The 16,309-nt window shown below is 37.9% G+C and overlaps 1 protein-coding gene and 1 pseudogene across 4 annotated transcripts; both read left to right on the top strand.

Annotated features, from left to right (window-relative positions):
* The first annotated feature begins 2,114 nt into the window (after nucleotides 1-2,114).
* LOC104593957 (phytolongin Phyl1.1 pseudogene) lies at nucleotides 2,115-4,204 on the top strand (annotated as a pseudogene). 3 transcript variants are annotated; one of them, XR_016076542.1, is made up of 2 exons: nucleotides 2,115-2,373; nucleotides 2,584-4,204. The product of XR_016076542.1 is annotated as a phytolongin Phyl1.1 pseudogene, transcript variant X1 (transcript). The 3 variants fall into 3 exon arrangements; XR_016076543.1 differs by having other exon boundaries at nucleotides 2,160-2,373; nucleotides 2,962-4,204; XR_016076544.1 differs by having other exon boundaries at nucleotides 2,160-2,373; nucleotides 2,927-4,204.
* A 9,873-nt stretch (nucleotides 4,205-14,077) lies between these two features.
* LOC148791903 (uncharacterized) lies at nucleotides 14,078-15,045 on the top strand. Its single transcript, XM_088888323.1, has 2 exons — nucleotides 14,078-14,634; nucleotides 14,754-15,045. Exons 1-2 carry the CDS (start codon nucleotides 14,078-14,080, stop codon nucleotides 15,043-15,045), a joined length of 849 nt encoding a protein of 282 aa, XP_088744449.1.
* The last annotated feature ends 1,264 nt before the right edge of the window (nucleotides 15,046-16,309 follow it).

Below are 16,309 nucleotides of genomic sequence, written 5' to 3'. Positions count from 1 at the left end.
CATTTTTTTATTTTATTTTTTTTCCTTTGAGATTTTAATAGATGATCGATTTTAATAATATTAACATGTAAAAAAAGGTGTTTCTTGAAAAACCTTAAAAAAATGGTTTTTAACATTGGCAGGAAAGATATAGAATTTACAACAAAACCATCTTCGAACCCGCCCATTGCCATCTCTATCCACTTTCTCCTTTGTCACCAAAATTCACCAAGAGGGTGGAAGTTCTGGTTGGTCAAAGTTCTTCTATCATCATACTCTTCTGGCATCATAGAAATTGTTACATGCAATGGGACCCTTTTCATAGATTGAATGTATAGGAGTATTTGAAAATACTAAAAACACATGAAAACGTGCAGAAGATCCAATCAAATTAAACAAGAATCAAGATAGATGGAACCTTGAACATGTTTTGCCTTTGTTAGGGTTGCAAACAATGGCGGAGTTTGGCAAGTCTTTTCCTGCAGTCTTCTAGGATTTGATAAGTTTGAAAAACTGAAAATCAATCTTTTTCCGTTTGGTAACCAAAAGCCCAAAAGATGAAAAGACACATGCGCAAAAAACCCCAAAAGACCAAAGCACCAAATTTCAAGAAGTTTCAAATGAAACTTTCTGGTCTTTCTGCATGATATATAGCCTCTAAATGTGTTTTTAAAAGCCCAATAGACCAAGACACTTACCAAACAGTCTTTGTCTTTAAAGACAAGACCCCAAAAGTTTAATATGCTTTTTTGGCCATTTGGACTACTAGAAGATGTTTTTAAAAAGATTTGACAAACAGCACCAATATCTCTTTGTCGAATCCGCATCTGCTAACCACAACACATTGCTGGCTACGTTCATCCAGCCCCACATTGGAAACATCTCTTGTACTTTATATTGCCAATATTCCTAATGTGCAACTGGATAAATGTGGACAGCAATGTGTTGTTACTAAATTGTGATGTGTTCCAGTTGCATGCAAGTTATTTTTACTTGATTTTGTTGATGAAATACAATATTTATTTTATTAATAATATATAATATTTTGATAATTTTTAATGTAATTTTTAATGTAATTTATCTGATGGCAATGATGGCAATCAGAATTCCATATAAAGTCTATATCAAATATGATCTGATTTGAATTCGAATATAAACAATCAAATTTTGATCTACCCATATCCAATTTGATTTGATCCTTTTCAGCCCTACACCTTCACAAATTTTTGGGGGTGGACTGACCAGTGATTGCACTAGCCATAGCCATCCCTTCCACTGCAGTAAAAAAAGGGTAATATGTTGAAACTTCCCATGAAGCTTTTAAGCGTTGTTGCAAGTAGACCCCTTATGTAAGAATCCTCTTACAAGAGGCATTAAAATGTCCAAAATACCCATATAATTACTTTTCACCAAAATATTTATTTTCCAAATTTCCCCTTTGGCTCAGTTTGGTACACTCTACAAATTTGCATTTGTACTCCTTCTAAACTGAGCCTTCATATCAATCATTGCCCCAAGCCCTTTCAATCTCTTTTTTTTAATTGATTTATTTTCCAAATTTATCCTTCACATCAATTGCTCAAAGATAAAACTGCAACTTTGAACTGTCTTTCTTTTATTATTCATAAAGTTTGTGTTGTTTTTTCACGTAAAAATCAGTCTTACTAGTGATTTTATGAATATTTTAGACATTTTATATCTCTTCTTAGAGGATTTTAACAAAGGAGATCGAGGTTTCAGAAATTTATCAAAAAAAAGAAGAAATATAAAAGATAAAAGAAAAATGACAGATACGTTTTGGCTACGAAAGATTGGCGGGGCGGCCAACGTCGTCCACTTAAAATAGGTCAAAACCTAATTGGTTACTAAATAATACATTTTTTTCTTTTTTTATTTTATTTTAGGGCATCATCTACTGAATCAGTAACAGATTAGGTGGGACCCGCAGTAACCATTCAATAACCGTTGAATTGGAATCTGCACCCCCAGATAAGATCTACCTTCCTGATCGTTAGTTTCCTGCTACACAGAGAGACGCGGTGATTCTGGATACTGAGGAGATAGATACCGTCTGATTGGGATCATTTCATCTAAGTTGTATATAAAAGCGTAAACAGTTAGGATGATGATAGGATGGAGAGTGGTGGAATAGTCCCGTAACAGAACCCCGTGGTCCCATGCCTTGGCTGTAGGACCCAGAGCTCATATGGTTGCGACCGAGGGGTAAAGCGTTTGAAATTGAGGGATTCTCCTCCTTTTCCTTGTGGGTCTTCGTTTCCTCCTCCGATTTCAATCCATCTTGATTGGAAACTATGTAAAATCCAGCTCTGCTATTTTAATGGCATCAACGATCTTTGGCTGGTGATGGAGTCTCACGGGGAATATTTATTGCAGGTATTACCGTATGTCGAATTATTATCTCTAATGGCGTAAATATATGTGTTGGATGGATTTCCTCGTTCAATGTTTATTTCCTAGATTCTGGAATCCAAGTTTCTTGATTGGTGATTTCTGTTTCTTGATTGGGGGGGACTGAAATTCTGTTAAATTTCTCTCGTAAACAGAGGATTCATTCTGAGGAATATCTGTTTTTCTTTCTTTTAGCTCTTGTTTTGACAGATTCAAAGAGGAATTTATTGGGTATTCGTTGAATTTTGAAATCTAAAAGCTGTTGGTGAGGAACGAATCTGTTCTTCGTGTTATTGGGATATAGATTTGATGCGACTGGCGGAAAATTGACCTTTTGATTTAGGGATTATGAAACCCTAAACAATTATGTTGGTCAACTTTCTTGATTTTGAGGTTGCTGGAGTGGAGTTTTGTTGGTGCCTTTTGGAAGTTATTCTTGATTTCGAATTTATCGTACTGGAATTTTGCTGGTATTTTTTGGAGGTCATTGATGCCGTTACTGATGAATTGATTGAATTGTATTTGATGCTTGTCTCAGTGCTTGAACGATTGATTGGGTTTATCTTTTTCCAGATTGTGATACCCTAAAATCTTAGGACATGGATTGGTTGTTGGGTATAGTTAAAAGAATTTCATGCCAACCCCAAGATTCTTTTCTGATGACTCCAAGGCCGTCTTCTTATTAGCATTTAACAACGTTCAAGTTGGGTTTCTGGAATTTGTTTCTTGCCAAGGAAATTGGTTTCTAAAGGTCAATGGGATCCATTCAGAACACGGTTTATTACTGTAGTGTCTCCAAGGGAAATGAGATTCTCTATTCCTATAGTTGTGGCGACCATGAGATCGAGAACTTAGCTGCTTTGTGCTTGGAAAAAACTCCACCCTTCCACAGTTGGTATTTTGAGACCATGGGAAAAAAGACTTTTGGGTTCTTGATGGAAGATGAGCACATATACTTTACAATAGTAGACGAGGGCCTTCAAAATCCAGGTATTCTTCAGTTCTTAGAACATGTGAGGGATGAGTTCAAGAAAGTTCGGGAAGGTTCAAGGAAGGGCTCAAGGGGTAGTTTTTCTGGGTTGGATGCTGTTTGTCTCCAAGAACAACTCGTTCCAGTTATCCGTCGCTTGATATCCTCCTTGGAGAATGTCTCCCAACCAAACTCATTGGAGCAAGAATCTCAATCTGATGGTACTCGGACGCCAGAGATTCACCCATATCATCATCAGCCAGTTACATCACCAACGCCTGAATGCACCAGTGATGCCCAAATTGAAGTTGCAACTCCTAAGGCCCCATTATTAGGGAAGCCTAACAGGCAAGAAAAGAAGAAAATGAAGGATCGGGCAATTGATGTCCGAGAAACTGATCATGAGGAGCACCGGAGGTCCACAGATAGGGGAATTAAGGTTAGTGTGACAGCTTCTGAACCAAATCATCAAGGCAAGGTGGTATCTTCTATTTCAGTACAAAAGGGTTCTAGTTCTATGAGGATTAGGACAAGTTCTCACCATGCTGAGAGGATGTGGTGGCGCCAAGTTTTTATTGTAATTGTAATCGATGCCGTTGTATGTTTAGTTTTATTCGTGATATGGTTAGCCATTTGTGGAGGCTTCCAATGCATTTCTAATTGAGACTCTCTCTCTCTCCCAAACTTGAGTGCCGTTTGATCTTGAATCTGGAATTTCATAAGGATTATATTTGTCAAAAAAAATCATCATACTTTTGGATTGGAGAAATGAAGCATCAAACTTCTAGATGGATTTTTTAATCAAAGTGAATGAAAGAATTTATCTGTTTGAGTTATGAGCTTCAATCCAAATTACCAGTGTCATCATTCTTAGAAATTTCTTTGTATGGCAATCCCATATTTTCCAATGCATATATCTTTTGAGTTGGACACTGTGGTTGTACATTTTAAATGTTATTATAGAAATATAATAATGTTTTGATGTTCTTTTTCTTTATTCTTGCCTATCACATTCAAAGTATTCATTAATTAAGGCTTTGTTTGGATAAGCTTTTGCTTTTGAGTGTTGGGCTGTGGAAAACAAAACTGAGCCAAAGAGGTGTTCTGATCGTTTGGTAAGAGTTATTTTTTGAAAACATTAAAATCTGAAGCCAAGGCATAAAACCTGAAATCGGGGTTTTATGCTTTTGGGCTTTAAAAGCACAAATCATGTATGCATGAATAGATCCCCATAATGCTTGGATGCATGTGATAGTTGTATGTATTTATGCATGCCTCTTTTCTTCTTGGTCTAAATTCTATCTTTTTAATTGTGGGCTATAATATTTTGTGTGTTTTTCTTTTCTTTTCAGTTTATCTAGAAGTCAAATTAGTACATGACAGGATAGGTTCGACAGGATCTTCAAAATAAAAAGTATAGTTCTTGACTTGTTTCAATCATACCTTTTAAGGTGGCACAAACATGGTGGAAACTGGAAAGCCATTATGTTTTGGGGCTTTGTTACATCAGTGAAGGTTAAAAGATGCAAAGCTTCCAAATTGGCTTGTGTTGCTGCCAAATTGGCCCAGTAGGTGCCTTAATTATACTTGCTTGAAGTGTCTCACAGTGATCTAAATGGTCCTTTTTGCAGAGAAGAGTCAAGTTGTCCTCTAGAAACTAAAACTCTCTTCAACCGTTGTCTAAATTCAAAATTATCCTTCAGTTTTGACATTTTGCATGCTCATCCTTAGGATTGCACGAGTTACTTGACCATCATGGATACCTCCAGAAGTGCAAATTCCAGTTTTCACAAGTCTAAAAAATTCTTGCACAAAACAATCCATTTTTTTTCCAGTTTATTGGTTTTGTATTGCAGGGGTCCTTTTCTACATGTCTTCTTTGCAGTGAAATTGATCAAAGTGCCAAAGGGGGGTGAGGGGGGTGATGACCAGGAAGAGATAGGGCAATGGAGGAATTGATTCTTTCATGCTTCACCATCATTATTAAGGAAGATTCTAGGGAGACCACCCAACTTCTGTTTATCAATGCTGCCTCAGCTCCATGGAAAATTAATTCTTTCATCATAGATTGCCTTAAATCTTTTTTTTTTTTTTTTTCACTTGGTTACTCTTGTATCTAATAGTTTCAACTAGGTGGCTCATGACTCAAATTGGTCAAATTGGCTTATTTGCTCTTATTAACTGTACGCTAGAAAGAAAATTCACTTGACTAATGACTATACAAAGCACCTTATCTTCTGCTTTTATTTTTATTTTTTTTGAAAGGTAAATAAAAGAGCCACTAACAAAGAGAAGAAACGAAATGTTCTATACAAACAGAGGACTTTCCCACTAAATACAATCCTCATCAAAAGATTTAGCCTTCTGGGCCAACATATGGGCAGCCCTGTTTTTATCTCTAGGAATGTAATTAAATGACACAGAAACCAAAAGCCTTTTGACAATACAGATTCTATCTACTAGACTTGATATTTCCAAGGAATTAAAGAGGCTTAATTGCATTCTTAGAATCAGACATCACAAGAATCGATTTCCATTGCTTGTCCTTGGCAAGACAAAGAGCTTTCCAAATAGCACTCATCTCAGCTTCCATAATGAATTTTACCAAAAAATGTCTATTAATAAGGTAGATATTAGAGTGCAAGAAACATTAATTCCTCACCACACTTGACTGGTGCAAATCTTGTAAAACATAGCTCTTTATGCTATTATGTTCTAGGTATTCTTTTTGGAAGCCTTTTGTTTAACCTATATAATCTTTGTCAAGGAAAGAGGGAGATATTTAATCAAGAAATTTATTTCCAAAATAAATTCTATTTATTATAAGGAAACAAAGTACCTTGGGAATTCTTAATTCATCTCCTTTTTTATTGCACGAAACCCAGAAAATGGCACAACAAAATAAAGCAAAGTAGAGATATGAAAAGCAAGATAAGAGAAAAAAAAAAAAAGAAAAAACAAAACACAGATTTACATGGTTCAACCTTTGGCCTACGTCTACAACGAAGGAAGAGCAAAAATCAACTAAAGAAAACTATAATGGAGGATATAAGATTGAGCAACTTCTCTCTCTCTCTCTCTCACACACACACACACCACCCTAACTCCCTAAACCCCAATACATCTGAAGCACTCATTCTCACTCTTCTGTTCGTGCCTAATACAATGGAATACGTATATGAGAAAATCCAACAATACATATTCATGTTAGAATCATCAAATTAAGGGAGAACAGGCAAGACAACCCAAGTCCTCTGCATCCATCATAGACCTCAATGAAAATTTTTCTTGGGGATTTTCTTCACAAACATTGAGTTGGATCATGAAACAGGCTGCAAACAAGAATTTCAGGCACAAATCGACAATATTGAGTTCAACCAAAATGATCAAATAATCCAAAATAGAAAAAATATATATATTCCAAACAGAAATACAATTTTAAATATAAGCTCCTAAAGAGAATTTTCAAACAGAATTCAAAGGCTGTGAACGAGAATAATGCCACCCAAAAAGTTTTAAGAATGATAAACTTTCACAAATTTGTTTCCATTGCAGTGAAGAGGGACACCCATATATAAGTAATAATCTGAAAAAGTTAAGATGGCGTTGATAAATTCATATTCTTTTCTTCCTCTTTGCCTATTAGTATGAGTTTCTTTGACCTTGTGCCTTTTACTTGAAATCGAAGGTGTAGTTTACTATGGAAGGTTGCAGTGGTCCGTTTGGAAGTGCAGAGTAGTAATAAAGACTTGATAAAAAGCTTTGAGAATATTTTGGATCTGGACGGGCAAAGAACCATTCGAAAAGAGGAGGATATCAATAGCCCGTTTGATTGGAGAAGGTATTTGGTGATGAGGGTTTTGATTGATGAAAAAGTCTCAAGTCCTGGGGTATTAATTAAGGACCCAAATTACATTGGTGATTTGTATAATGATTCTTGTCTTGTTAGGTTCAATTTTAGAGTAGATAGGGGTGGATTCGAGCTGAGCCGAGCTGAATACTTGGCTATTCAAGCTCGGCTCGCTGAAACTGTATTAGGCTCAAGCTCGAGTCGAGTTAGAAACATGGGCTCGAGCTTGGCTCAGTTCAAAGATCGCAAGTTCGAGCTCGGATCGGCTCGAGCTCGACTGTAAACCAATTTTTTTTAAATATATATATATAAATATTTTTTTATTTTACATACAAAAAATTAAGAATTATAAAAATTATTTACTATTATACATAAAAATAATAATATTATATATAAAATATTATTATATAAAATAAAAATTATTTATTATATATATTTATTTGTATATGTATGTATGTATATAATAAAAAAAATTATTTATTATACTAGGCTCGTGAGCCTCACGAGCCGAGCTTCACTAGGCTCGAGCTCAGCTCGATTAGCAAACGAGCCTATATATCAGGCTCGAGCTCAGCTTGAAGTTCAGTTTAAACTGAGCTGAATCAAACTTTTCACGAACTGAACTCGAATAACTTGTAAAAAGCTCACCTCGTGGCCGCCCCTACTTGTGGAGAATAGATCATGAACTTTTTTATGAAAACTTTATTGTTTATTAGAAATGCAGTTTGAATGGAGTTCCTTCTTCCTATAAACCGTTAAGGATTGATATTTGGATTCATATCTTGGGTCTCTTAGTGGAATACCTTAGTAGGTATGCCCATTGCAGCAATCATTGGTGGTCTTTATGAGCTGAAAGCATATGATGTTAAAAAGTGAAGTCTGCTTAATAATGAATCGGTGAGAAGCTTGTACTATACCTTTTTTTTAAATAATGATTTGGTCATTCTCATTTTTTAGTATGAGCAACTACCTCATCTCATTGATGTTCCTTTTGTGGTTATCTTAGGTCATCAACTCTCATTCTTATTCATTCTTTCCAATAATAATATTCTAGAATTCACAAAAATGGGTAGAAATAAGCAGAATGAGAAAATGTTGTTAGGAGCCAAATACTTTTGTGGGGAAAGAATGAGAATAAATTTTAAATTTGTTTGGTTATAAATTTTATTTTTATTCATTTTCTTCATCAACTAAATTATTATATAGGTATATGTTTTTTTTGAGTATATATATATATATATAATGATATATTGATATATAAAAATAAAATTTATAGGTGTGTTTTGGCCAATCAAAACACATCTATAAATTTTGATAAATTCCACATGATTGATTTACATGTTTATGATACTGGTTTATCAGAATACATAAATAAAAAAAATATATCAGAATATTAACTTGTACTTACTATGGGGGTCATTCTCTAGTAAAAAGGAAACAGGATAAGAAACTAGAAAAGCTTTTGCATATGGTTGCATAGAGAAAATATAAAAGAAAATTTAAATGAAGAAATTAGCATCTATTTAAAACTATTTGAAAGGAAATTAGTTTGCTAAATTGAATAGGCAATTGTGCAAATAAAGAAAAGAGCTTAGAACTTCTAAATAGAAATTAAATTGTAAAATTGTAAAATTGTAAAATTAAAAATAAAATTAATAACATGAACAAGTACAAAATGCCTAGTAATTTCATCAAATTTATAATAGTATATTTGATAAAAATAATACATTAAGAAAGTCATAAAATAAAGTGAAACGTCATATAGTTGTGTTTCATATTAACTATTTTCATTTTTCAAAGAAGCTTTGTGTACCAATAGTCATAAACCGCTGGCTTAGATTTCAATCGACAAATGGCCAGTAGTAATTGTCCATTGGCATAAGTTTTCACGATAGAAGTAGTTGACAAACAAAGACCACTAGTCATTTGCTGATAAATATCTATGCTGTTGGCATAGAGCTTCTTTGAAGAATGAAAATGAACAACATGGAGCGTGGCGTTTTTTTTTTTTGTGCTGCAATTTATCTTAATTTTTGTGCAATGCATTTATTTTTTATTTTAAAATGAATGAGGCCTATGGTAATAATTTTGTAATCAAACACTCTCATGTTATTCATTCTTTCCTAGAACAAGTAAGACTTGAAAAAATGAAGCATGTGGTAGCAAACCAAATGTGGTATTAGGTTGGGATGCAAATGGATTGGATCATGATCTAATCCGAAATAAAATAAAAATGTCATTATCCCTATTATAGCTTATTTTGAGCGAGGAAACATTTTCCTTGAAATGTTACCAAATCCCATTAAATCTCCACTCCCCCCCTGTACTTTGGGCCTACTGTCACTTTGGTCCTTGAACTTCAAAACGTGCCAATCCAATACCTAAACTTCCAAAATATCCCAACTTAATAACTACCGTTAACCAATCACTAAGTTGCATGTGAATAGACACAAATGTCCTTCAGGTGTCACCTAATTTTCTTTATCAACCATTCAAATGCCCTTCTCCTAAGAACTCTACAAATGAGGCCAAACTGAGCCTGAGTTGATGATTTATTATCTGTTTCACCATCTTTTCCATACCAATTAACACGAGTGAATTTTAACTTTGACAAAAAGGAAGGAAAGATATATGAACAAAAATAGTCAACGACCATTGGTCACTGGCCATTGATCAGAGGTGTATGCACTGGAGCTCAGCCTCTGATGTTTCTGCAAGTTTGATTTGGGCAGCCTCAAAGTCTGTCACCATTTCCAATTGCATCTTAAGGCCATGTTTGGTTCAATTCTCATTCTTTCTCATTCTTACCTAAGATGAAATTCTAAGATGGAAAAAATGAATAAAAATGGAAAGAATGAGAAAATATTGCTACGAACCAATCACTTTTTTTTCTAAAAAATAATTTTTTTTTTCGGTAAGAATGGAGTAAAATTTATAACATGTTTGTTTACAAATTTCATTCTCATTCATTTTTTCAGTAATCAAAATAATAACATATATAGGAATACGTGCAACACTCAATGTCAAATATATATCATGGAATCATGTGGGCCCCACATCAATTTAAATTTTAAAATACTGATTATCTAATATTCATGATATCTTCTCTCCATGAATATCTTCTTCCTTGCTTCCATTTCAAAGATCACCTTGTTTAGTGAGACATGTTTTATGACAAAAAAAAAACAATGGATCATAAACTAAACCCAAATCAGATCTGACTTTTTTGGTTGGGCTTAAGTTAATTAACTCGGCAATTCAGAATGGGATGTTCCATTTTAGGAAGATCTACTGTACTATACTATATGTTGAAACATCCCAAACCCAGAATTGTTACAAGAGCAGAATTTTGGTAACCCATGATCATACTACTAATAAAAAAAAGAGAAAGGGATACATGAATACAACTGCATAACAGGCAACTATAGCAATTCAACTTACTTGTTGACGTCTGTTTGATATTAAAAAGCAAATTACCAACAAGATGAAATGAGAAAAAGGTAAAATAGTAAATAACTAATTCATGAATACAAAAAGAAAAAAGAAAAACAGAAGAGATTCAAATCAGTTGATATTGAACCAAATATACTCAAACACCAAAAACAAAAAGCATTTTGTATTTAATTATTAATCATCAAAAGGAGCACTTTCATTTCTTTAAAGAGCTCTTTTGTTACAATAACCAAATGAATCATCGTGCTTCCCACCTTTTAATCATCAAAATTTTGTTTCAAATTTTACTCCAGGACCCAAACATACAAAACAAACTAAAATCATAAATAAAACTAAGCCAACATTTGCACTCACTCCATTTGTACCCAATTGAAGTGCTTTAAAACTAAGCCAACATTAGCACCTTTTATTCCAGTTTCAGTTATTTGACAGTAGTATATTTGCTCCACCAGAGTACTTATTACCTACCCTGTCTCCTCCTAATTATGTCTTCTTTATGGTGTTGTGATGATGAAAAGCAGACATATAAAGTTGTACGAGAGAGGCAAAAGGAATATAATATTTTTATATAGTCTTAAGCATTGAAGTTTCTTGTTGTCAGATTTTATTCTCTCCTTTACTTTTATCTTCTAATCACACGACATGTTTAAGATAGATTAAGTGCACAAGGGCTAACATCTCCATATATAACAGTCGAATTTTTACATAGAGTGACTGAAAATGAATGAGCTTTACATGGTTCCTGATCTTGGAATCATTGAATCCAAACCATTTAATTGGTATCTGATGAAGGATAATTTGGCCCGACCTATTAGTATGCGAACACGTGGAATGACCTGATGACTGGACGACAACTCCACTTCTGGCCATCTCAGTAGGCCAGGTCAGCTCAAGCATCTTGGACACCTCGGCTAGGATTGAGGTCCAAGCAGCTCACAGTGTCCTGACCTGCCAAGGTGCCACGTAACCAACTTCTAGAAGCTAGCTAGCTGTTTCTGACCTTTCTGGGATCACACCGCACATCTACAAGCCTTATCCTTATCCCACCCAGATCGGACGAACTCGATAAGACTTATCAGTTCACACAAAGTCCATCTCTGGGTGCGAAACAAACTCCAAGTAACGCGAGCTGGGGATCTCAGATGTGTTTCATGAGGCCTACGACAGCTCGCCTATATAAGGGCTTCACCTCCAAACTTAAAAGGTATGCGCGATTTAGTTCTCTAGCTTTCTCACTTACAAAGCTATCAAGCTCGCAATCACTCTTCGCTAACTTAAGAATCAGAGTGCCCACACCGGGTAAAGCACCTTGGGTCCTCTAGTCGTGTTCTCTTGCAGTTCGATTGGCCACATAAGCAGACCAACGTCCAATCTGCCATCCAGTTAGGAAACACCAGATCATGCATCATCAATTGGTGGTGTATGTGGGAGCCGACAACAAAAAGCCAAGTTCTGACTCCCTTCTTCTTACTTTCACTCCATTCAATGGCATCTTCAAGAAACACCAATGCCAACAACAACAATGAGGTACCGGTCACAAGGGGGCAAGAGCAGCCCACAATGAACCCTGAGGTCCCCTTCATGACAATTGGGCAGTTCATGGTGCCCCTGACTCTTCCTGGAGTAGCAGCTATGCTGAACCCAACCATTCCACTGCCTCAGCTGAATGCCCCTCTCCCTCAAGTGAACGCCCCTCTCCTTGCGGTAGAGCCATCAATAGTTCTCCTAGGGATTGATGTGCATCAATTCTACGAGCTTGTGCAGTATGTCTGCAGCATGAACCTATAGATGCAGGTAGGGAAGGAAAGGTTCGGTGCCTTCATGCCACCACAACAGCTATAGCAACCACAATCACCACTACCACTGCCACCCCTACCAAATCTGAACCAGCAGCAACAGAACCATCAGCAACGGAACAACCATCAGAACAATTGTCAGAATGACCAACATCATTGTTATCAGAATGACCAATAACCCATAGTGAGAAACCAGGACCCGGTTTTGGACCTGTCTTACCATCTTGATAACCGGAACCAGGCCTCAGTAGAAGAGAACACCAAAGCCCCGACATCAGCCAGTACAGAGGCGAACAACACAACCAAGGTGTTGAAGAAGAGACATCGCAGATGTGCACGTCGCGACATTAGAAAGAGCAACCTTGCACCCACCAACACCATGGAAATCGAGAAGGAGAAGAAAGGTGAGGTCAGCTTGGTCATAGTACAGCTTCCCACACTACTAGTGACTCGGCCCTCACCCTTAGCACTAGAGATTCTTACAGCTCCATGGCCTAAGAATTTCAAGGCCCCAAACCTAGAGATGTATGGTGGGACGACTGATCCAATCGACCACAATGACAATTTCCAATCCTTGATGTAGCTCCATTGAGTAGATGATGCATGGCTTTCTCATTGATATTACGAGGTACAACACAACTGTGATACTGGGGACTGCCCCCTAGTTCAATAAAAACTTGGAACCACTTCGTAGAACTATTCACCACGCACTTCGCCACAAGTAAGAGGTGCCCAAAGTCCGTGACCAACCTCTTGAATGTTGTCCAACGAGCAAACAAGTTCCAAATCTCGACTCGGTCTTGCAGCTCACCGTGGTAGTGAAGGGAGTCCTCACTAAAGTTGACAAGTTTACCAAGGCAGAGGAGGCTCTCGGATCCCGATTAAAGTCACAGCAAGCTGGGAAGAGAAAAAGACCAGAGGAGGAAGCAAGCAGCAACGGCGAAAAAGCAAGTCACCGAAAAGAAGCCGATCACCTCATAGTAGGTGAAGCAGATTGCCTAGAAAAAGTAGATCACTATGTTAGAGTTCTAGGTCAGGCTGGTGATCCAGAACCCCATCAGTCTAATCCCGCAATTACACTGCCCTGAATGCAAAGCGGGGTGAGATTCTGATGTAGATCAAGACGGATGAGTACATCAAGTGGCCGCCCAAGATGAGAGAAGACCCTACCAACAAAAACCCGAACAGGTACTGTCACTTCCACCGTGACATCGGTCATGACACAGAAAGCTGCTGGAACCTAAAGGACGAGATCGAGGAGCTGATCAGTTGCGGCTACCTTAGGTAGTTCATCAAACGCGATGACAGAGATGCCCAACCTGCTGAATAGCACAGAGATGTACTAGAGTCAAGTAGGTGACAGGACCGTGACCAGCCTCCTCGGGATCCACCAGCACTAGAGAGACCAATACGCGGGGTGATCAACATGATCACCGAAGGCTCAATAGTAGTAGGTTATAGCACGGCGACAGGGAAGAATGCAGTCTGGGAGCTCGAGCGTGAAGATGAGAACCCATCAAAGCACCCTTGGGTGGAGGTGGTTATTTACTTCACTGAGGATGATGCTTGCTAGATCTAGTAATCCGCATGATGACACCTTCGTTGTCAAAATGATAATAAATGAATTTCGAGGTAAAGCAGATTCTAGTTGATTTAGGGAGCTCGGCAAACATCCTATTTCCAAAGGCCTTTGAGAAGATGGAGTTGGACCGGAAGGATCTATATCCGGCATATGTGCCTCTTGTCAATTTTAGTGGAGACGTAGTGAAGCCCCTCGGTAAGATCAAGGTGCCACTCATAGCAGGAACGGAGCCCAACATCATCTGGTTTGAGCACACCTTCCTGGTGGTTGCCACCCCGTCCCCCTATAGTGTTATTTTAGGTCGGCCCATCTTGCATGCACTTCATGCGGTGGTGTCAACTTACTACCTGTCGGTGAAGTTTTCGACGAGGTATGGAATGGGGGCTCTACGGGGTGACCAGTTGGAATCTCGGAAGTGCTATGTCACGATGCTGAAGGGAAAATCAAAGTTGGAAGACGATGTCAAATTGGAGCCACCCCCTGAGCACAAAGATGAGCGAGCTACACTGATAGAGGATACAATCCTAGTCCCGGTCAACAACACCGAGCCTGCGAAGACTATCCAGATCGGAGCTCACCTGAACGAACCACTTTGGTCTACCCTAGTAAGTTTTTTACTTAATAATTTAGATATTTTTGCATGGTCACATCAGAAATGACTGGCATAGACCTAACTGTGATTACTCACAAGCTAAATGTGGACCATTTAGTCAGGCTAGTTAGGAAGAGAAAGAGAAACCTCACCCCAGAGAGGTGGAGGATAGTAGATGAGGAGGTCGGGAAGGTCCTTGCAACAGACTTCGTTAGAGAGGTTCAGTACCCGAGTCGGGTAGCCAATCCTATGCTCATGAAAAAAGCCAATGGCAAATGGCACATGTCTGTTAACTACACTGACCTCAACAGAGGCTGCCCAAAGGATAGTTTCCTAGTCCCCATAATAGACTGCCTAGTAGACGTGACCTTGGGGAACGAGTTTCTAAGCTTCGTGGATGCCTACTCTGATTAAAACCAAATCCATATGGACTTAGCCGACCAGGAAAAGACTTCTTTTGTAACTGAACTCGAGCTATACTATTATAAAGTTATGCCCTTTGGACTAAAAAACACTAGTGCAACCTTCCAACACCTTGTAAATAAAGTTTTTGAACCGCTTAGTGATAGTAAAATGGAATGTTATGTTGATGATATGGTCGTGAAGACCCCAATTTTCAAGTTCTCTCATTGATGACTTAAACAGTGTTTTACAAATTCTAAGAAAATATAACACGAAGCTCAACCCGAAAAAATGTCTTCGGGGTAACGTCAGGAAAATTCCTTGGCTATATAGTGCACCAATGTGGCATCGAAGCCAACCTAGACAATATCCAGGCTATTTTAGATATGAAACCACCTAGGTCAATAAAGGAAGTACAAAGGTTAACTAGCTGAATTGCTGCCCTGAACCGATTTATATCCGAGTTAGTTGGGTGGTGCTTACTCTTATTTAAGAATATTAAAAAGAATGAGGACTTTGAGTGGTCCAAGGAGTGCCAACTCACGTTCGACGATTTCAAGAAATACCTAAGCTCATCGCCTATGTTAACCCGACTTGAACCAAAGATAAGCTAAAACTCTACCTCTCTACGAGTGACGAGGTAGTAAACTCCACACTAATAGGAGAAGTAGACCGGGTCCAGAGACTTGTCTACTATATAAGTAAAGTTTTGTAAGCAATTGAGACCAGGTACTCTGACATTGAGAAGTTGGCCTTCACCTTAGTCTTAGTAGCTTGGAAACTACATCCCTACTTCCAAGCCCACATAGTTGTTGTCCTAACTAATCGGCCTCTGAGGCATGTCCTTCAGAAGCCCGAGGTCTCAGATTGGTTAACGAAGTGGGCAATCAAGCTGAGCGAATATGACATCCGATTTGAACCGTGCCCAGCGATTAAGGCACAGGTCTTGGCTGACTTCGTCGTCGAGTGTACGTTCAGCACGCTAGCCCCTAAGGTGATTGAACCTACTAACACTTCGGAGGCATCATCTAGCGTGGCACCCATTTTGACCAGGGAAGCAGAGTCGACCTGTTAGTATGCAGACACATGGAACGACCTGATGACTAAACAACAACTTAGCACTTCTGGCCACCTCAGTAAGCCAGGTCAGCTCGGGCATCTTGGGCACCTTGGGCACCTTGGCCAGGACCGAGGTCCAAACAGCTCATGGTGTCCCGACCTGCCAAGGTGCCACGTAACACACTTCTAGAAGCTAGCCAACTGTCTTTGACCTTTC

Source organism: Nelumbo nucifera, chromosome 5 (genome assembly GCF_055504915.1).
Source record: "Nelumbo nucifera cultivar China Antique chromosome 5, China Antique-T2T, whole genome shotgun sequence".
NCBI lineage: Eukaryota > Viridiplantae > Streptophyta > Magnoliopsida > Proteales > Nelumbonaceae > Nelumbo > Nelumbo nucifera.
The sequence above is the reverse complement of the archived record's forward strand: the minus strand, read 5'-3'. Positions and strand labels throughout refer to the sequence as shown.

What these genes read in the sequence shown, in the direction of transcription:
- LOC148791903 (XM_088888323.1), top strand. Translation starts at nt 14,078, where the DNA reads ATGAATTTCGAGGTAAAGCAGATTCTAGTTGATTTAGGGAGCTCGGCA. An exon ending in CACCTGAACGAACCACTTTG is followed by an intron (nt 14,635 to 14,753) that starts GTCTACCCTAGT and finishes CCATTTAGTCAG; the next exon opens with GCTAGTTAGGAAGAGAAAGA.